At 41.0% G+C, this 22,491-nt stretch overlaps 1 protein-coding gene across 1 annotated transcript in view; it reads right to left on the reverse strand.

The window, feature by feature from the left end:
* The window catches only part of npepps (aminopeptidase puromycin sensitive), a 29,759-nt gene extending 18,572 nt beyond the window's left edge, over positions 1-11,187 (reverse strand). The window contains exons 1-6 of the mRNA XM_088905925.1: positions 10,793-11,187; positions 7,312-7,396; positions 4,176-4,253; positions 2,382-2,503; positions 1,803-1,910; positions 495-695 (exon numbers count right to left, since the gene is read on the reverse strand). Of these exons, the coding sequence (XP_088762051.1) occupies positions 495-695; positions 1,803-1,910; positions 2,382-2,503; positions 4,176-4,253; positions 7,312-7,396; positions 10,793-11,092 (894 nt within the window). The 5' untranslated portion in view covers positions 11,093-11,187. The remainder of the gene's footprint in view (positions 1-494; positions 696-1,802; positions 1,911-2,381; positions 2,504-4,175; positions 4,254-7,311; positions 7,397-10,792) is intronic.
* Between the last annotated feature and the right edge of the window lie 11,304 nt (positions 11,188-22,491).

The following is a 22,491-nucleotide window of genomic DNA, read 5'->3' on the forward strand; positions in this document are numbered from 1 at the left end:
AACAGTGATTTCCTGATTCTGTTATCAATACAGAATAATTAACCTCTACAATTAGTAAGGTCAGTGAGCTGCCAGGAGTAAGACTCTTAATACCACAAAGCTGGCACTTGAGGCTGGAATCCTTAAATAATGCTACTCTGTCTGAAAGGCTCCTACAGTCCAGGAATAGAAAAACTGCCTATTCTATTTGCCAGCTGCAGGTAGTTAATGTAATGAATTATAAAAAGCACCTAGCTAAACTCAGAATTGAAGTGACAATATGATTGTCACACCTCTTTGTTCAGAACCAGGTAACAGCCCTAAGCTGGAATTGAAACTGTAAGATTAAGATGGAAGTACACAAGTATATTAAACATTTAAACTATAAAGACAATTTAAACAGGTTCTAAGACTGATGGGGACAAATAATTTAATTGTTTAAAAACATTATTTCTAGCACTGTAAAGAAAACTGAAAATCAAATAAATCAAGACCAACTTGAAGGAAAAACTTACCTCTAAAGCAAATTTCCCTTGTTCCGCTTTCCCAACTGGTGTATAAACACGAACTATCACACCATCAGATGACTTGCTTTCAACAAAGTCATACTCCCCTACAACAAATGCTACTAAATACGTGGACATTATCGGTGTTCTAGCAAACTTTATTTCTAAAAGGTTATCATCTTCAGGATATGGCTTTCGTTCAATAACATTCTGCAGTGAAGAGAGAGAAATGGGAAGTTTAACACTGAAAAACTGCTTTTGTTACACAAAAAAATTGCTTAAAAAAAACTTAAAAAATGCACAGCCAGGACTTTCAGTGTAAAACCTGATAGAAAATGTTCCAAGAATTTATATTACTAGAATCAGAACAATGTGTTGGTACAAGAGCTGCTTTTTCCTGTGAAGTCTACAGGGCCCGCCCCTTTCTCACTAACTTGTCTACACGATTTCCAGTCCAGTTCCTGGTGCTGTCCCGCCTGGATGACTGCTGAGCTCCAGGCCAGTGCCATATGTCCTCTCCAATTCATTCAGAACTCTGCTGCTTGTGTGATCTTTTCTCTGCCTTGTTTCTCTCATGTCACACAGCTACTCTTGTCCCACCTCTGGCACCCTGTAGCTGTAGACAACTGTTTCAAAACACTTGTTCTTGCCTCCCGCTTCTTGAACCCCTCTGGCCCATTCTGTCCTCAAAACTCCCTGCCATCCTCCCTCCACTACCTCTGCCAGGCCGTTCCCCCACCCCCAAGCCCGTTTCTTTCCCATCCCCGACTCCGCGGTGCTGCAATGAAACAGGAATTGCCCAGTCCTTACACACTGGTCAGCAGCTCTGCATTGAGACGCATCTGCTTAGACAGCGTCTCTGATTTCTCTCACACTGACAAGAACTTTCACCACCAACTAAGGCTGCATTCCTGTACTGTTCACCCCTCTGTGGAAATTTGTTTGACACCTGAAGAAGGCTCAGCTGAAGCACTGTGTTTCTTCTTCATATTCAGCAGGGAATTAGCCTTAACTTGCTCACTGTTTCACTCTGCTCTGCGCTATGCTATGGAATTGCTGACACCCGCCTGCCTCACTGTTTTTTCTTCTTTTCCCAATTATTTATTTTGTAAGGACTTGAGATATTATTGTACAGTTTCTAGGTTGAGCCATATTAAGCACATTTACTAAGCAAATAAAAACTACTGGACACAAGTTCCAGCATGATTCTGACACAGAAATAGAAAAGCTTGAAATGCCAAAACAATATAAAAAATCTCTTAAAAACATATTTTCTAACTACTATAGGAGATTCCACTGCTGTGCTCAGTTTCTCACCATATTTGACAAAGCTACCCTGTCCTTTGGAACAATCAGTATGATGTCAAACGTAGCTTTGATCGCTGGCTCATCCCAACATGGGAAAGCTCTGCGAGCATCGGTAGCCTGAAACACAATCACATTATACAGTGAAAAATCAGCGATTTACTCATTGGTAATTGCGACCATGTTAGGCTGAAGCAAAGGTTTTCAAGTGTTACAGCCCTGTGCGGGGCAAGTCTGTCGCATGCCATTGCAGTGATTCATTCTGCACAGCCTGAGGCACTACAGTAAATCCGCCAATGCCTACACATGGCATGATAAAAAAAAAGTCAAAAGTCTGAATTAATTACAATAGGCTATCAAATTAAAATTTGTGCTGGAACTGGTAGGAAAACCATTAAGATATTATGTAAAAAAATCAGAATGGGTTGGAGAGATACGAACATCTTCTCCGATTTTTTCAAAAATTTATATAAACACTCCAAATCTGTGACAAAAAAACAAAAACTTTCTTGAAAATGGTTGCATTAATACTGATCCCTCTAGAAAAGCAGATATAATGTTTATTGTGTCTGTACTTTAAAAAGCATTTACCTCAAATTGTGTGACAGCAGCATAGCGTATTTCTCCTGAAGGAATTGCATATTTACTTCTGTAAAAACCTTTCATTTTGTCATTGAGTTCTCCAACAAAATCTATCTTTAGAGTACCAGAACCTGCAACAGATGGTAAAAAGATCATAAGAAACTTTCTACAGTCAACATAACATATATTTTTTTCATTTCATACGTTTTTCAGAAATCTCTAATCTAAATCTTACATTTTAATGTGCATATAAAATAAATCTGAACCAATCCCACTGTTTTATATTTTTTATAAAAAAGTTGTTCTTTGATATAAAAAAAGATTTTATGATCTGTATTCACAACATGTATGGTCACTTGCTTTGTTAAACGCCTTGGGGCAATCTTGTTGTGAAAGGCGCTATATAAAAATAAATTGAATATCAAACCAATACTTTTGCTGGAAATTAAACTTTCCTCACCAAAAGCACATTTCTTTCACAGCATCACAAACAACCCAAGGTGTTTCAGACGTGTCTGACAGCTGCTCTTTGATCATAGTATATAATGCACGTCTACAATGTAGTACACTGGATTCTCATCCATACGGCTGTCACATTAAATTAGATCATTACTTCTTATTAAAAGAGCTACGGAAACTGACATTTACTATGATAACTTGGTCTAAAAGTTACAACATTCCAGTCCTCACCTTCACCTGCTGTAGCCTCAGGAGTAAAGGAGTAAAAGTGATTGTTACTGTACTAACAAAGCAGAAGTCAGCTCTTGACGCAAGGCAGTCAGAGAACAGAGGCTGTGGCACTGGCCTATGTGGGGCTGCTTTTCTCCAGCTGGAACTGCAGCAGTGTGCTGAGTTTAACAGTGCATTCACAGTGGGAAACTGCCTGCTGTCTGCATTACATGCAGAAAGTTTGAAACTGTTAACAAAGGATGTTTGAACAGGGGGTAAGGACAGTGCTGTCTACCTGATTGCTGCCCAAGTGTGTAAAATACCTGCTTCCCTGTTTAACACCAACACAAAGGTGAACAAGTGCAACAACATCCTTAAGTGACCATATTTTTCTATGAAACAGTATAAAAACACAGGATTGCAAGACAAAGTGGCATTGTTTTTAATGTAGAGAGACAACAAACATTGAAAAAGCCAGTATGAACATTGTAGGAAAACCCTGAACCCAGCAAGAAGATTTAGCTGACAATATAACTCAAGGGTTAAAAAATGCTTACATAAACAAACATTGGTGTTTATCCATCTCCATTGCACTGAGCCATTTCACAGTGCTGACCAAAGCAATGTTACAAACCTACGGTGCTTAGAACGCTATAGACCCAAACTGTAAATTGGGGCAACATGTACTTCAAAGAAAAGTTAAATTCCACTGCTGTAATAAAAAAAAAGTTCCATTTGACTCATACCTGCTGAGGAAATACTATACTTTTACAGAATTATTTTCATTATTCAACAAAACATAGTGTATTAAATGAATGCCTGCAGTCCTATTAATGGACTGAATGCGATTCAAAAATGCAGAAGGCCTCTAATTACTTCTGCTGTCTGGTTTTTACATTATAGTAACTGAAGGCTTTGTTGTGCGGAGAATGGCACTTCCAATGCATACACTTAAACAAACATACTTCAGCTGCATTTTTCCTGTACAAAGGTAAAGAATACATTCAGTAAAGGTTTTAATTAGTAAAGGTTTTAATTATATAAAATGTTAACAGTTAGCAAAGTGTTTTCAACATGAATTATGGAACTAATCTGGCTGCGTAATCAGTGTAAAACATCATATACACAACATACCTCTTTTTAAAACACTGGGGAATGACAAAGTAACTTTTTCATCCTCATTTTGATAGTTGAATCCTGTAGCATTTATTTCTAACAGAAAAAGGAAAGAATTAAAGTTTATATGCCAGAGGAAACAGTGAACCAGCGATGACATCCAACCTTTGAGAGAAAAAAGCTATAGTGGATAGTTAATATTCCCAGAGCATTGAGATTTTGTAAATCTTTCTATAAAACAATTTACACAAAGACAAAATGACTGACATAGTTGCACTCTTTGGGACTTGTGCATGAATTCTGATTCACCCCAATCTTTCATCTGAACTCATTTAAGACAGCAATAAAAGCTGAAACTAAATAACCTATGCCTTTAAAGTACTTGCTTTTTAAAAAATATCCTTTTAAAACAGAAAATACACTTTTTCGACACTTTAAAATTCTATATAGGAATCAGTTAAATGGCACAGCTTCTATTGTTTATAACCTATATAACAATTTCACTTCTTTTGAAAACTATTCCCTTTTTGTGGTCTCTGTCAGTGAGACCAGAAGAGCTGAAGACTTATTTTCAGAGCTACCGCTGTGCTTGTGAGAATGTGTGGGTGGGTATGCGATTGTACCACTCACTCTGTCCCAGAAGGGAGGCATTAATAAAGAGCAGTGACTGGCTGACGCGATAGAAGGCAACTGCACTGATCTTTCCAGCAACAGCAATAACAGTCACTGCTCTTTCCCATCAGTTCTGCTACTAATAGCTGTACTAAACACTCCCAGAACCATTGAAGAAACGCGGTAGCTGCCAGTGAGGACGTGAATGGGGGGTGCAGAGACAATGGGAGTGCCAGTGTGTGCCAGGAGACTCAACCAAAGGTGAAACTGGAATGGGAGCAAGGTGGAGGATTTCCATATATGGTGTTAGGGAGGGAAAGCACCCGCTGGTGTTTGTTAAAGAAGCACCATCATGAAGAAACAACAGTAGAAGAAAGGGGGTGTGTTAAATACTTAAGCAAGGCATTATAAGCTGAAACCAGAAGACAAGGTCTTACCCACCTCCCCAAAGAACTACACTTAGAGAGGCAAAAAGCCCTGTCCCAGACACCCTTTAGATAGCTGTCATTTGCTTCTGTGAAGTGGACTAAGGTAAGAGGAGACAGTGATGCCTGATGTAAACAGTTCAATAATGTTCTAATTCAACTGCACAGAAAGAGGACTGTCACATGGAGTTCACTTGTATTGAAAGGTCTTTTCTCCTTTTTTTTTAAAAGTTATTAGGATTTCTTAGAGTAAGGATGGTACGGGACCATATTGTGGTAGCCACACTGTTCACAAGTTTAGTTAGTGCAGTGTTTTGACTGGAGAAGTTTATCTTTCAAAATTAATAAAGCCAGACACCAGTAAGGAATTTTTTTTTTCATCACCATATCAGCGTTTTCATGTGCAAAGGACCCGAGACAGGAATCCTCAGATGAGGATCTAATGTGCGCTGAATTCTCCATGATTTGGTCTGATGGTAAACTGTAAACAGAATCCAATCGCCCGTCTGAGAAAAAACAGCTTAACTACTAAGATTCAATCAAAAAGCCTGGATACATTTTATTCTTACACAAGCTACACTTGTACCATAATGCTAAATTCATCTTTAACAACCAGAAAGAATCCAAATTTATATAGCATTACTTACAAATGTTCAGATTATATACTGCCTCTAGGTTTTCTTCATGATGGAAATATTCTCTTAACATATATTTAAATATATCTATAAGTAAAGCCATGACTAATGCCCATGGAAAGGAATGCACAGCTGACTAAAGCCTAAATGACTAAAGAAAAGCATGAAGCTGTGTGAATGCTGAAGAATTAAGATTGATATTGGACCAGCAGCATTCAGTCAGCAACTTGCGAAAAGGCCACCAAAAACTTTTTTCCCCCAGTATTATCAGACCCTCAAAATACAAAAGCTGCTATATTTAGAAACACATGGCCTGTGCTCTCTGTCTGTGGTGCTGTTCACTGTGGCACATTGTTACTTGCTGGAAATGCTTTCGCAAGCAAACGGTTTCTGCTCACATGAACAAAGTCAGGATGCACTGTTACAAAAATGCAATACACTGCACTTCATTTAGCGTGTAAGGCTCAGATAAAGTCAGTAGTTAGCTACTGAAGAGGAATTTCTGTATTACTTCAATGAGAATAGAAAAAGTGCAGAGATCCCAAGTGACTAAACCCTTGGCAGGATAACTCTAAGTCTATAGCAGCACAGAAACTACAGTGCATGAAGATTTACTAATGATAGCAGCCCCTAAGCGGTGTTTTGTGGACTGTATTTTTGTCGGGTTTAAAACATTATGTACTTTCATGAGACATTAACATTAATGGTAGTTAAAATGCTTTGCACAGATAACATAAGCTCTGTAAAACTTACATTTAATACGATAATAGCTACTTCAGAAAACTATGAGAAAATCACAGGATGAAAACTAAATCTAACTTGTTGGAGGCTGTTAATTAAACAAAAAAAAACTTTTTCCATGACTTTATTTGAAATTAATCTAAGAAAATTACAGGAAAAAAATACCGGTTACAAAAAAGGGACAGTTTAGTTGACATATCAGTCATGATCTGGGAAACAATAAGCACAATTACACTGCCTGCCACGGTCACTATAACAACAGTCAAAGGTTGCCTAGCACGTTCGGAAACAAGCAACGGTGAAATGAAATGACTGTACTTCCTACATCATGGGACTATTGGTCCGCATTGCCTTTTTACATGTTGTGAAGTGTGCAAGTAAGTCAATAAAACTGTTTTTTTTATTACTTTTATAGAGAATTTACAAAGGCAGAAGGAAACACTATAAATGCAGTACCTCCAGTCTAACCCTTTCAGTCTGTGCTGCTCAGCTTCTTCTGTGTGGGGAAGAGGAACTACATGATGTTGCATGCTGTTGAAATCCTTTACTCATGTTTTCAAGGCATTTCTGGGAAACCCCTACAGGCATGCAAAGTAAAGCACTGTTTCACTGTTAATCTGCCCCAATGGTGTAGAGGAAACATGCTCAGGTGGTTACTCCTATCTGTCCGAGTGCAGACAGCAAGGTGCTGGCAGGGCTTGAGTGCCCCAGGGCCCCCAGATTTATATGTAGATAACTCACCTTCTCCTCCCTCGGGCACAAATGATGCTGTGATTATGTCGATATCAGCACAGTTCATTACAATCTGATTTGTCGCCTGTGTCACCTACAAATAGAAAAAAAACAAATGGAGTTAATAATATGGATTCCCAATCACAGCACTGCTCGAAATGTATAACGTACATCGAAACAGGTCACTTTCACTCAAGCTAATCATACATCTGCTGTTCTGACAGGTACTGTACCTTTCTGCACACCTGGTCAGGGAAAGGAGTTTGGGGTAGAACTGGAACCCTTCGCAGTTCCCTCAACCAAATTCCTTCACTACCTTTACTCTCCCAAACTCCTCAAACTATGATCGATTCACAAATAGTAAAAAATAACTTTATATGGCAAAAGAATACAATATATTTCTGACCCAGTACGCTGAGCAAAGCTGTGAAACACTAATGAGAAGGCGAAGTGAAAATTAGGGACGAGTGCATGCACGATCAGGAGGCACTTGTCTACACTACAAAAGTGACCTAGTCATGTTGTTAAAGGCAAAATCGTAGGATATGATAAGTGAAACCTCAGATTGCTTGACTAAAACAGAAAACAGACAGTTTTGACTTTGCTCTCCCAATACTTTTTGAGGGTGCTGTATTTAACCCCAATGCAAACCCTACTAAGTAGGCCATGAAAGATCACACCTCTTAGGAGGTTATTTTGATTATTAAAACATTTTCTTCTAATTTTCATTTCTAGGAAACTGCATGGCAATAGGAGTATTAAATATACTTTGCATTGCTACCTGAAGCACAGGCTGACTGGTGTAAACCTGCTGGATTCTGTGCACTGTTTTCAGCTCCACTCCAAACTGGAAAAGAGGTGGCATTTCAAGTCCTGTCTAAGTCAGGACTAAGTGGATAAAGCAATAATACTTTTCTTGATTAATACAGTCTACACAATGTAATTTGTACTTTGTGTTAAAAAGGGCACATTTTTGATTGATATGAGTGTCAATTATTGATATGTAACATGGTCACCAGAAAAATTAAAGGGACCCTGTTACTTTTTTTAGGATATGGGAACCAATAGTATTATTACTGCCACAACTTAGCAGGTTCTCTCCCAAAAACTATTTACTGCATTGCGTTGGTAATAATAATGCTATCAGTCTCCTTTGCTTTTTTTTTTACCAGTCTGCTTGGAGCTGATATAGCACTGCCTTCAAACACTAGTCCATCTCTGTCTGAAAACAGTTTGCAAAAAGGAGTGCTTTAACAATAAATGCACACAACACGGAGAGCAAAAACACTATAGCTCCCTGGAGACCAATTGAGAAAATGCTTCAATAACCTCAAAATGTTAATGTACCACAGAAGACTTTGTGATTTCAATGAATACAAAATGATAATTTAAGAATGCAAACATTCAGAAAATAAATGAGAGAATGCTGGATTGGTCCACGAGCTCAGTCCAGCAGGGAATTCTGCTACAATGCCAAATCTGCGAGACCCTTGCTGAGAAGTGCTGACTGATGTAAACTGGCAGCAGGGAGCTGGTTGTGTCACAGCTTGGAGGCCCAGTAATGGGTCAGTGTGATAAGCTATCAATATAATCTTCCACGGGAGCTGTCAGGAATCACAGCCTCATCGGCACACATGGAACATTCACTACTAAACACAGCATTTAATTATCCGTCATCAGTTAATTATATCCGATTCCTATATCATCATTACAAATTCTACTAGTATTCCAATAGTTGCCATTACTGAAAAAGTGTCAAAATCATGCACCTTTTCAGAAGGCCTGAAGATCAGAAAGCGCTGTAGTTGAGTGTGATTAAGATGTGACGCAGGACTCATAGAAGAGCAATGTACTGTATACTGAGTGAACTGTGAAAATAAGGTAAAGCTCCCAGGAGAAAATGAGCGGTATGTAGTCCAGTACTAAGAAGAAAGAGGTTAACCTTCATCAGACCAGTCACAATGTTGTCATTACCCTGTACTACAACTGGTCTTGGGGCATTCCCATTTCCTGTAAGGTCTCTAAGTTTACAAGATCTACAGTTCAAATCCCAGTTCCGCATTTAAAAATAAATTGTTTTTCACTTGGGAAAACCACGCACATCCCATCAAACCAATCATGTCTCATGAATCGACACTAATAATTGTTTCTAAAGTTTTCTTTCATGAAACAACTGGATGAGACCCTTGAATCGATAAGCTGCTACGAGCCAGATGGGAGAAGTGTGCCAAAGGGAGTCCTCTGGTGTGTGACTGGTGTTGCTGTGGAACGTGCTCTCATCAGTCAGCCCTGCTGTCTCCTGCCGCTACATCTCCCGAGATCCAGTCTGGTCCTTTCAACTCAAACTCAGGTGCGAAATGCCAATATAATGAACATTCAGCATTTTTTAATAAAATCAGAAACTCAACCCTCAACACTTATACTTAATCCCAAACAAGATCAGATAAATCAGCCGAATGTTTATGAAGTTATCTAATTCAGATGAATCTTCCTTTTCATTTACTGGTACTACATACAGTAGATTGACAATCAAAATCAAAAACATATTGGAACTCATAGTTTGCTTTATAGATTCCTTTGCGTTTAATAAGCAAAAAACATGTTCAATGGGATTAAATAACAATACAGCTTCCTGTCTGACACTCCTCTGCATAGATTATGTTTGTACCAATAACACGAAACCTTTGCTGCCATATTATTTTAATTATTGTTTTCTACATTGAATCCTATATTCAATTTACAGGCTTCAACTGGGGAAATGGACTTCAACACTACAGGTAAATACAGTCCGAAATGTGCATGCATGTGAAATCTTGATAACGTAATAAATCTTCATATATTCCTATTCATGAACACACAGAGAACAGGATTTCTAGAGTACTTTATCGACGAAATCATATCAATGCGTTTTATAATATTTAAAAACTAAAACATCTTTAACAGACCTCAGTGAAATTTAATTTCTAAGCAGCATATTTAACCATTCAAAACATGATCGCAAAAGGCATCTTTTACAAGACGTACGAAATAAAGACAACGCAGCTTACACGTATACCTTTGGGGAAATCCGGTGTATAGCTCAGATATAACTACGGCTTGTGGTCGTTAAAATTTAAAATTGAACAGAAGTGCTGGGAGCCCCCGGAGCACGGCGAGGAGCTGGGCGCCCCTATCCAAACCACACCGAGCTGCAAAGCGATGACGGGTCCTGGCGAAGCGGAAGCTGCAACTGTCTGCAGACTAGGCTCTCGCTGCCGGCGGTGATGGTGAGGCTCCGCGAGTACCGGTACTGCCGAATTCACTGCCCATCTAACCAGGTAACATTATGTAACAGTTGCACCTATCTTTACAGCACAGCGGAGTAGCAACATTAAGCCTGTCGGGATACACGCTACGATATCACCCACTGGATACAGTCAATGACATTACGTAATGGACCCCCGGTACCCCGCTCGGCGTCCTGGCTGTCTGCTGCGTGCGAACCCCTTACCTGCACGATGGCCTCCAGCTTGCCCTCGAAGGTGAAGTCGATGAGGTCGGGCTTCAGGCAGAGCCCGTAATTGACGGGGTAGACGTCAGTGGGCAGCCGCTCGAAGGGCCTCCTCTCGGGCATGGTGTCTGCGGCTGGAGCTCGGCTGAGGCTGCTGGCGGAGACGGCGCGGTGACTCGGACTGACTGGCACCCGGGCTGCAGAGCGCACGAAAATGAGGGTGGAAAGCGAAACCTGTGTTTCAGGGACTAAGACTTTCACAGACGACACCAGAACCCGACGGCCCAGACCCAACAGCATATAAAAAAAGAGAATTACAGCCGTGGCTTTCTCGGCTCAACAGAAACAAGCAATGCGTGCGCAGCTCCGTCAGGACGTAACGTCTCCGCACGCCCGGCGCCTCCCGGTCCCTCCCTCAGCCGCAAGCACTCGCCGGGCGGCAGGCGTGTCTGCCAGAGCCAAGCTGGGGCAAGGGACGGACCTTTTCTTCAACCTGAACAATAAAGACATACTACAGCACATTAAACTATAGAAGCACGATACTTGTACATCCTTGAGTTGTGAATGTTATTCATACATTTCCCAGCAGCTACAAAGTGTACACTTTATGATGATGTGTGTATTGGTTCTCAAATAGTTTCCTATGTAAGACCTTACGTTTTTTTTCTTTTTAAGGTGGATCAAGCATAATCTCAATATGATAGTATTTACTTTTTAATTTGACTGATACTTTTACACAGAGTAACTTAGATTTTCATCGATGTATGCAGCTGCGTACTGTACTGTGTGTCTCCCAGGATTCAAACCTCCAGCCCTTCGGTTACAGGCCCAGAATCCGTGAACAGTGCACCACCTTGCTGAGCCATATTTATGAATATTGCTCGATTTATGTTCCAGCTATTCAAAGAAGCACAATAATTGTGTGGTTTAGATTAGATTCTGGTGACAAGCCAATTTCTAACCTACAAAATATACATGGTTACAGCTAACGTTTTCATGAATTAATTTCTCATGAAGTTATGCCCCATTGCTCCCGTGTCTCAGCACTTGTATACAATAGATTTTATGTGTAGCCTGTTTTTGTCAGACTGTAGTAGTGTGTATTCTCTATCCCTAAACAACCACAAGACACAAACGTATTTTAAAGGTTTAGTGTTGCCTTCAAATACATCTTCATACAGTATGTCACCCATGCAACAGAGGGAAGTACAGTGTCAGTGGAAATTTCAGTGGAAATTTTTGTTCGAAACCTGATTAAGGGATAGAAAACAGAGGATACAAATGGGAATGCTGTTAAGATAGTGTGAGGATACTGTTGAGATGAGAATGCACAAATTGAGGTGATGTAATTAGTGAAGTACCACAGGTATTAGTACAAGGACCACTGTTCTTCCTTCCCATCCATGATTCTGGTACAGTTATTAAACTAGACAGGTTTACAAACTAAACCAAAATAAGTGGATTGGCAAATATGACATAAAATTCAAGACTAGAAAAACACATGACATGATGTAGACAAATGTAGTGTAGACAAAAGCACAGTACTGAATACAGGAAGCATACATATAAACTATCAATTGAAAATAGGAGACTTGAAGAGACTATTAATGAAAAAGACACAACATTTACATTCTCTGGAAAATATGGGGGGACAAAAGGCAACTGGAGGCTGGGAAATATAGTAAAAAGTGTATAATTTACTATATTTAATTAGATTATGAAATTATATAATGCACTAGAAAGGTTTAGATTGAGAATATTGTGCACTGTTGAATAGAATTATATTCTATTCAATAGTTTAATAAAGATATTGAAATCAAAACAACCAGATACATTCTGGGTTTAAAGGCATGACCTACACTGGGAGGCTAAACGAACTGGATCTTTTTAACTACTTTGAAACAGAGAAGACCACAAGGGGCCCTGATTCAAAATCTTCAAAGTCACTGACAAAAACAAACCTTTGAATATCTTCCGAATCAACGTTGAAAAAAGAGCCAAAGGACACGAGTGGGAACTATGGGGCAGTGCTGTTAAAAGTGAGAGCAGGAGCACCTCCCAATGCAAAGGATTATGGGAGTCTAGACAAATTGCCCTTGCTATTTTGAAGAAACGGCTGGATTAGATCCTCAGATTTGCTACCAGCAATGCAAGTAGCTAGAGGGGTCAAAAGGCCTCACTTGTAACATTTCTTATATTATTATGTCTGCAACCACTAGAACTTGGCACTTTGATGACATGGTTCCTGATCCTTTTCCAGGGAATGAAATAGATTTTTAGCATATATTATTTTTAGCATAGGTGCTGCTGACTCTCTGTTCTATTTAACAAAATTGAGTTTGATTAATAAATAAAACAACAAAAAAGGAAAATAGAAAAAAGTCCAAATAGAAACTGCATCAATATATTACTGTGCGTAGTAGCAATAGAGGAAATGGGAAACTATCTGATGCTTACTGAAGTGCACCATCTTGCATTTTAAAGATACAGTCAGTTTGAAAAATATGCAAAAATAAACAATATTTGTTGAGATATTTGTGCCTGAAAATATTTGTGGGTATTATTAAAACTTTTATTTGTTTTTCTAGCTTTCCAGTAACATCAGAAGAAAATATGAATTCAAGCAATCTTACCCCTTGTGGCAATCTCTCTTTAAGATTAAAAAGACAGTTTGTGGGTCTGTCTAGGACATTTAAATCCAGGAATGTATCATCAGTCTGCTCTGGAATTTATTTCAGAACAACAACATTTTTTTGTGAATGAAGAAAATGATTTTCAATTCACTCTGATGGATGGGCATTAATTTACCTGTTTGTTTAAGCAGCAGACGTGTTGTAATCTGTGGCACAGAAAAAAAATGGATATTGTTTCTTTGGCTGTGATTAAAAATAAAAGATCAGAGAAGATCACTTTATTGGCCATATATAATTTCTTGTATTAGGAATTTGTCTTTTCGCATGCCCCAACTTGCTCTCCAGGAGACACACAGACAGGGAGAGAAGCTTGGGGTCAGAGCGCAGGGTCAGCCATTTATATAGCACCCCTGGAGCAGTTGGGGTTAAGGGCCTTGCTCAAAGGCCCAATGGAGTAGGATTCCTCTGCCAGCCGTGGGATACGAACCAGCAACCTTCCAGCCACAGGCGCAGATCCTTAGCCACAGAGTCACCCACTGCCCCGTTAGGCGTTGACACATTGATAGATTTTTATGATACAAAAAGTATAGAATTTAATATAAAAATTAGAAAAAAATCTTAAACAGATTAGATATGAGATATTCAGCAATATGAGCAGTGGCTAGAAGGTTGCTGGTTCGAATCCTGTGGCTGGCAGAGGAATCCTACTCCACTGGGCCCCTGAGATCCATTGGGCCCTTAACCCCAGCTGCTCTGGGGGTGCTGTATTAATGGCTGACCCTGCACTCTGACCCCAAGCTTATCTCTCCCCACTTGTGTGTCTCATGGAGAGCAAGCTGGGGTGTATGAAGAGACAAATTCCTAATGCAAGAAATTGTACATGGCTTATAAAATGATCTTATATATTGTGACAGCTTTTCAAGAAAGCATTTGAGGCAGGTTTGGAGCACAGTGGTGACTTAGATTAGTTTTTGTATGTGACAGAAACATTATCCTTGTCTTGTCATGCATAGATGGAGTTTACCCAACCCCACCCTTACTAAAATCTTATTTCAAATTACTTTTAATAAAAAATAATCACAAAGAAATTATATAAACTACAAAAGCATCAGGATGGTAATAATAATAATAATAACAATTACTTACACTTATATAGCACTTCTCTGGACACTCCACTCAAAGCGCTTTACAGGTAATGGGGATCTCCTCCACCACCACCAATGTGAAGCCCCACCTGGATGACGCAACAGCAGCCATACTGCACCAGAACGCTCCCCACACACCACCTATTAGTGGGGAGGAGAGCAGAGTGATGAAGCCAATTCATAGATGGTGATTATTAGGAGGCCATGATTAGTAAGGGCCAATGGGAAATTTGGCCAGGATGCCAGGGTTACACCCCTAGTCTTTTCGAGAAACACCCTGGGATTTTTAATGAGCACAGAGAGTCAGGACCTTGGTTTTATGTCTCATCAAAAGGACAGCGCCTGTTTACAGTATAGTGTCCCCATCACTATACTGCAGCATTAGGACCCACATGGACCACAGGGTGAGCACACCCTGCTGGCTCCACTAACACCTCTTCCAGCTGCAACCTTATTTTTTCCCAGGAGGTCTCCCATCCAGGTACTGACCAGGCTCACACCTGCTTAGCAGCAGTAAGTTGTCAGTTGTGAGTTGCAGGGTGATATGGCTGCTGGTAATCAGGGACTGTGCTACAGGGCTTCGTCTTTCAGATAAAACATTAAGCTGAGTTCTTTTAATCAATATTTTAAAATCACATGGTATAATTTAGAAGAATAGGGAGTTAGGCTTGTGGTCATGGCTAAATTCCACTGTGGACTTTTAAAATTAGACCTACCTACCTTATTTTAAAAGTAATTTTTTACTTCATTATCTGAACTTGTGTAGTGGGGCTACACAGCTGTTGTGCGTCACCCATGTGTTTGCTGCATTTACAGAAATGTGTAATTTATTTTCTGCATAGCTATTTAATATGCCTTTGGATAAATTGGATGAATTTATTACGTTGGAAACGCAAGTGATATTTAATGGGCTTTGTCTCCATCTTGTGGTGAGATTACAAAAGTACATCCGCAAACTTGAAAACATTGCACAAAAAACCAATTTCGTAACATCGCATTCATGTTTCGGTAATTGCAGGGTAGTGACTACAAACTTAGCCTGGACTCCAGGAAAATATAGATTTCCACGTCAACGTCAATTTTTAGAAGACAACCTCATATTCAGCTTTTGTTGTTGTTATGGGCCTCACAGGTCTAGTCACTCTGTCATCTGTAGGTCTTATGCTTCTGTCACAACCCACTGGAGCTCAGCAGGTGTGAGCCTGGTCAGTACCTGGATGGGACTCCTGGGAAAAACTAAGGTGACTGCTGGAAGAGGTATTAGAGGGATAAATAGGGGGGGCTCACCCTGCTGCTTGTGTGGGTCCTAATGCCCAAGTACAGTGACACGTACACTATACTGTAAAAAGGAGCCTCACTTTGGATAAGAAGCAAAACCGAGGTCCTGACTCTTTGTGGTTATTAAAAATCCCAGGGTGTTTCTTTGAAAAGAGTAGGGGTGTTACCACAGTGTCCTGGCAAAATTTCCCACTGGCCTTTACCAGTCATAGCCTCCTAATAATCCCAATCTCTAAATTGGCTTCATCACTCTGCTTTGCTCCCCACTGAGAGCTGGTGTGTGGGGAGTGTACTGGCACATCATCCAGGTGGGAGGTGAGGCTGCACGCTGGTGGTAGTGGAGGGGGTCCCCACTAGAAAACCGCAATATACTGCAAGTGTAAGGATATTACAAGTAAACAAACACAATGGTGACAACTTTTCATGAATATGCCATAAGATTCCAATATTCTATAATGAAACCTAAACTAATGTTTTCAATCTCTCATTGGTTTTACTGGCAATATTTTTTACAGAAACATATTTTATTAAACTAGATGTAACAAGATATACAAGGTGAATGCATATAAATTCACGGTGAATAAAAATGCTCCCATATTTTTTTAAAATAAACAAATATTGAACGAAATAATTTAAACTTTTGTTACATAACTTAAAGTATTGTGAAAGGTGAGGGTTTCAAATCTCTTAATTTCTATCTAATGAGCTTCCAGAGAAGAGAAAGATGCTCTCACAACTAAGCATTTTGGACATTCACTTACATTAATTTACCATGTTGCACTAAGGGATTTTTTAAATCAAAATAAACTTTATTTCCAAAACAACATCTCACTCCAGGAAACATTCTCACAATTAGTAAACATTCGAACATATTTTCAAACTATCATTGCAAAAAAAAAACTTTCCAAACGAGGTGATTGTCCAATCATTGCAAGTGGATGACGGGGGCAGATGATCGCAATTAAAGAGTCCCTCCAAGCCCTACCACTTGCTTTTGTCCATTCGTCCCTGTACAGGGCCCAAAGTCCTTTCCAGCGCTCCCTCGCAGCGGGGCTCCATGGACCTGATTAAAGAAATAAGAGGAAGAGGTTTCATTATTTTCATAATGCTCCCTTTGTCCCTTGAACAGGAAAGCCTTGGCTGGTGTACAGGTTGCAGAGCCTCTCCTTCAGGTCCCATGTCTGGGCTGAATTGAAGGCTCCTCCCCTGTTCACTGAGCTATACTCCTTCTCCTGTTGTCTCTGGAGCTGTGCAGCTTCCTTCCTCTCCCTGGCCACCTTCCGTCTGCAGTAGGTCTGTGTCAGGGTTCGGATCCTCTCCTTTATGGCTTCCCACCATTCCACTACAGAGCTGTAGCCACACTTCATATTGGCCCAGCTCTCGTAGAGTTCCCGGTACAGTGCCCTGAAGCCGTCTTCCTCCAGTATCTCCCGGTTCAGCTTCCAGTACCCACGACTGAATGCCGGCAGGTTGGTGTTAGCCACCACCATCACGCAGTCGTGGTCGGAATACCACACCAGGGTGTGACTCCAGGGAGCAGGTTGTGTGCACTAAGATGTAGTCTAGATGGCTGCACACTCCCTGGGAGTTTCGCCAAGTCATTCCCATGTTACTTGGGCAACACTGTCTGAAGCCGTCCACCAGGGAGAATTGCTTGAGCAGTGACTCCAGCTCTGCCAAACTGGCGTCGCTCCCCTTCTCCTGGTCGACGTTGAAGTGTCCGCCGAGTACCACCTGTCTGTTTGTGGTGCAATAGCTGACCAGGTCAGCGAACACTTCCTTCCGGACCAACGGTTCCGTTGGAGCGTAGAGGTTGATCGCTCCCAGCTTCTGCTCTCTCCAGTCGATGTCTGCGGCCAGGATCCGGCCTTGCACCATGGAGAAGGAGGCACTCAGCTTCATCTCTTGGTCTCCGTTGAGAATTTACACCCCAGAAGAGTGCACCCCTCCTATGCTGCAGCATGATACCCCTTTGGTCCATTCCTTGGAGAACATCTGTTTGTCACTTTCATCTCTCAAGTGGACTTTCAGTAAGAAACATACTGAGAATGGTATGGAGGCTTAATAGTGAAAGACTGCCTGTCTTTTCACTGGGTCCCTCAGCCCCCTGACATTAGTGGTAAGAAAGGTAAACTTCACTGTCATGGTGGAGCGAGTGAAAGTTTAAACTTCCTCTTTTTATACTAACCGTGATAGGAATTGTACATCTAAGGCACTGTCATGCCTAGATGTAAATCCTATCACTTGGAGCCTGGAGGGAGTACACCGGGCTCCCTCCCAGTCTTTTCCAGGGACTAAAAGGTAAAGACACTGCTCAGGTCCAGCCCTGTTATCATCTCTGCCTGCATCATATGCCAGCAGCCATATCACCCTGCAACTCACAACTGGCAACCCACTGAAGCTAAGCCTGGATAGGAGACCTGGATAGGAGACCTCCTGGGAAAATCTAAGGTTGCTGCTGGAAGAGGTGTTAGTGGGGCCAGCAGGGGGCGCTCACACTGTGGTCTATGTGGGTCCTAATGCCCCAGTATAGTGACGAGGACACTATACTGTAAAAAGGCGCCGTCCTTCGGATGAGACTACAGTGGAACATAGTGGTTTCAAAAGACTCGTTCAAACCCTTGACAAGTGATACGTGGTGCCCTCGAGAAAATATTTTTCTCAAATTGCGGTGCCTGACATTTACAACGCTTTAATAGTTTTGCATATTTAAAACATGATCTTTCAGCATATCATGTAATCATATAATTTCAAGGGTTTCAAAAAAAGTATAGTTAATTTACTGTTATGGAGGTAAATGTGTGAAATGATCATGATATCGATTTGAGGTCATATCGCCCGGCCCCACTGTAAGATTTCACAAATTTGACTGTCTAGTGATGATCTAGTAGTGACTCTACTAATGGGAACAGTGATGCTGTGCCTTGGACTGAAGAATCCCTGTCAAGTCAAGTGTTAGTGTTGTTGTGAAGATTTGGAGCGCATCAGAGAGGTGACTGTTATCTTGGATCTCACTCGGCTCTTGTTTAGAATCATTAGAGAAATGTTTGCTCGCATCTGTATGCCGAACAAATTCAGCATTCTTTTGGCATGGTGCCTCATCTGTGGAAATCTGGATTTTTCCAAGCTCCCGTAGAACTCTGGCAGTGGGAGCAAAGACTCGTGATGTTTTGTTTTATAATGTCTCTTTACATTATATTCTTTTATTACAGCAACTGATTCTTGGCAAATTAAACAGACATACTTGCCTCTGAACTCTGTGAAAAAGTATTCATTTTGCCAGCCTGGCTTGAATCTCCTGCATTCACTGTAAATTTTTCATTTCTTTGGTTCTGCCATTTTGAAAAGCTTGCTAATGTTAAGGTACAGAATTAAAGTTTTGAAGAGGATAAAGAGGAGGAGAAGTGGTACAGGAGCTATTCAGTTTCGAGATGTGATTTTACGTGATGGCGGCACCTAGTGTTCAAAATAGGAACTGCATTTTTACTTAATCTCAGGCCAAATTTAATTATAGTTCTAAATTAACCCGCGATTGGCCCGAGGGCTGTAGTTTGGACACCCCTGCCTAACACTGACGGAGCTGATGTCCCTCAGCACCACATCTGTCGCACCTCTTGGCCGCCTTGCAGTCGTTAGCCGTGTGTCCATCCTTTTCGCGGTTGTGACACCTTACGATGTCACAGCTCTTCTCCTTATGGCAGGACTTCCTGCATTTCTTGCATTTCTCTTGGTAGTAGAGGTACGCCCTGTTTGCTCCGATGGTAAAACGAGCCGGTGGGTGCTGGAATTCTTTGACACCATCTGGGTCCTCTCTCAGGAGGACTCGGTACTGGCGCTTGCCAGTCCAGATGCTGAATTCATCCCTCATGTCCCGGGGCTGTACCACCACGTTCACGTACCTCCCCAAGAAGGCTGTTACCAGCTCCGCTGGTACGTATGGGTTGTACATGTGCACCATGATGTTCCTCTGGTTCATTTTCCTCATCGGTTCAGACCTGAAATAAAACAAAACAGGTTTGTTACTCATTTCTCTGCATTTCATCGTTGCCTTGTGGTAGCAGGCATCTGAGGCCATGTAGACCTCTGTGTGCTTTTCTCCCCAGTTCTCCTGGATGCAGAAAATGCCCCCGGCTGCGAGCTGCAGTAGTCCACGCAGGTCATGAAAAAAAGACGGTGATTTGGCATTTCTTCTCCTGCCTTACTCCAGTGGAACATGATAAGGTTCCTTTTGTCCACCATCTCTGCATCTGAAACAAAGAGAGGTAACAAAGAGAAACCAAGTGGGGAGATGGTAGAGGTGTTAGTTGCTGAAAGAGCAGGAAGGGAGCCCTGACCTTTGTCCTTGTGGGATAAACCCAACTAGGTGCAGAGGCAGGAGGAAGCCTTTGCTGGTGTCGAGAAGGGATGTGAGTGCTGTGGGTAAGCCACACACACAGTCCCATCCAAGAGGCAGGAGAGGCAGAGAGAGGAGGGAGTGGATAGCACTTCCGAGTCTTGAGGAGAAAGCAAGTGCCGCGGGCAGCCCATGAACACCTACTCCCAGCCTAGAGGCCAAGGAGGCAGAAAGAGAGGAGAGAGGAAAGGAAAGCAAGAAAAGCACTGGTTCCCACCCAGCTCAGCTGCTGCTTGGCCTTAACCCCCTGGGCTAAACCTAGAGCGATACCAGCTCAAGCACTCTTCACACACACTTGATCTTACCCAAAAGGCTGAGAAGATCAGATCACTTTATTGGCTACATACAATTTCTTGTATTAAGGAATTTATCTTTTCACATACCCCAGCTTGCTCTCGATGAGACACACAAGAGAAGCTTGGGGTCAGAGCACAGGGTCGGCCATTTATACAGCACCCCTGGCACAATTGGGGTGAAGGGCCTTGCTCAGGGGCGCAACGGAGTAGGATTCCTCTGCCAGCCACAGGATACAAACCATCAACCTGCCAGCCACAGGTGCAGATCCTTAGCCACAGAGCCACTGCTCTACTGAAGCCTTAAGGGATATGTTTATTTTGCCCGGAGAATCCATTGTTCTTACTTGGCCTGCTTAAACTAGTTTTCCAGTATATAGGTATTGGACATCACAGGTGTTTGGGATGAGGGTTAGGTTTAGAGTTTAGCAGGTTAGTTTTTTTCACTTCTTGATTTCTATCCAATGAATGACCTTTCAGACAAAAGATGCACTCTAAATGTACTGGATTTTGTCTATTAAAAAAGGATATCTTTTCTATTTGACCATGGAGTGCATGTTATGTGTGGGACTTAATCTAAATTTTGTGGAGGTTAGTTTTGAAAAAAACGTTTCAACAGTGCAACCTCAAAATACAGAACCAAGATTACTTTTTGGCAGATATACAGTCAAGTATTCAACCAATGTTTTTTTGCTATATTTAGCAGATATATATCCAATCGAGCACTTTTTTGCATTTAGAAAAAAACAAAGAAATTAAGTACTTAAAAGATAAAATAAATTGGAAATTAAATTGGAATGGATGGCAACCTTTTGCATAGACGATTTACTCCAAGAGTCTGATCAATAGGCAAAAAACTAGCACAAATCAGCCAGAAAATTTGGTAATATTGAATTAACTTATATAAACAGAATCAAGTTTATTTAAAATTTCAAGCACCATTTAAAAAAAAGAAACAAGAGAAAGAAGGAAATCAATATTGCACTGAAGGCAAAACTAGTGCAAGACCCTGTAGTATTACAATAGCAAAGTACAAAATAAAATACATTGCTGATTTTAAGGGCCAACATATAGGAAAGGAAAGGAAAACAGCAAAAGAACTAAATAAGCATTTAATGTAGGTCTTTACTGAAGAGGAATACAACACAATGAGTAGCAGAAAATTATATGTTAAAGTGTTTCACCACTTATCAGATGTAACAGGTTTAACAGGTAGAAGAGCTCTGTGAAGTTGCACCCCCTACAAACGGCACAAACACTAAAACCCTCCACATTCGCCGGTGCTCTGTGCCATTGAAAGTAACGTTTGCGCAGCTTTCTTTACAGAATAAAGTGCCTTGTTTCGGGGTGTGACATTAGTAATGTGATGCTCTGTCGCCGTCTACTGATAGTACATTGCACCAAATACCACGACAACGTTATACCACTTAAATTAAAAATAAAAACAAATAACGAAAATAAAACACGTCCATACCTCTATTTGCCTGTCAGCTAGCTAGCATATGAAGGTACACACACACACTTTGGGCTCTGCTAGCAGTTTCCCATTTTATACACGCAAAAACATAAGCATATTTCAATTCTAAATCAGTTCCTGTTATTCATAGAGAAATCACACACACAGTCAAGGACAATGTTATGTTTATTTCTATCTGTGGGAGAAAGAGCGCTCTGTGGGCAAATTGCAACGAACTGAAAGTAGCGTACTAACAGGAGTTCAACCCGTGCTTAGTACACAGCTGCGGTTTTAACTTGTGCTCCACCTTAAGACCAATTGCAACGAACTTGCCGCTGTGCTTAGTCCGCAGCACCGTACTAAACTTGTTCTCAATTGCAACGAGCACAAAGTAACAGCTGCTGCCCTCTAGAGGTGACTAAAGTAGCGGACTGATTTAGTGGTGGAGACCCATTTAGCCAATGTCCGCCTGGAATTTCCACCCCTTAAACATTTTGTTAT

This window comes from Atractosteus spatula, chromosome 26 (genome assembly GCF_055471065.1).
Source record: "Atractosteus spatula isolate fAtrSpa1 chromosome 26, fAtrSpa1.hap1, whole genome shotgun sequence".
NCBI classification, from domain to species: Eukaryota; Metazoa; Chordata; class Actinopteri; order Semionotiformes; family Lepisosteidae; genus Atractosteus; species Atractosteus spatula.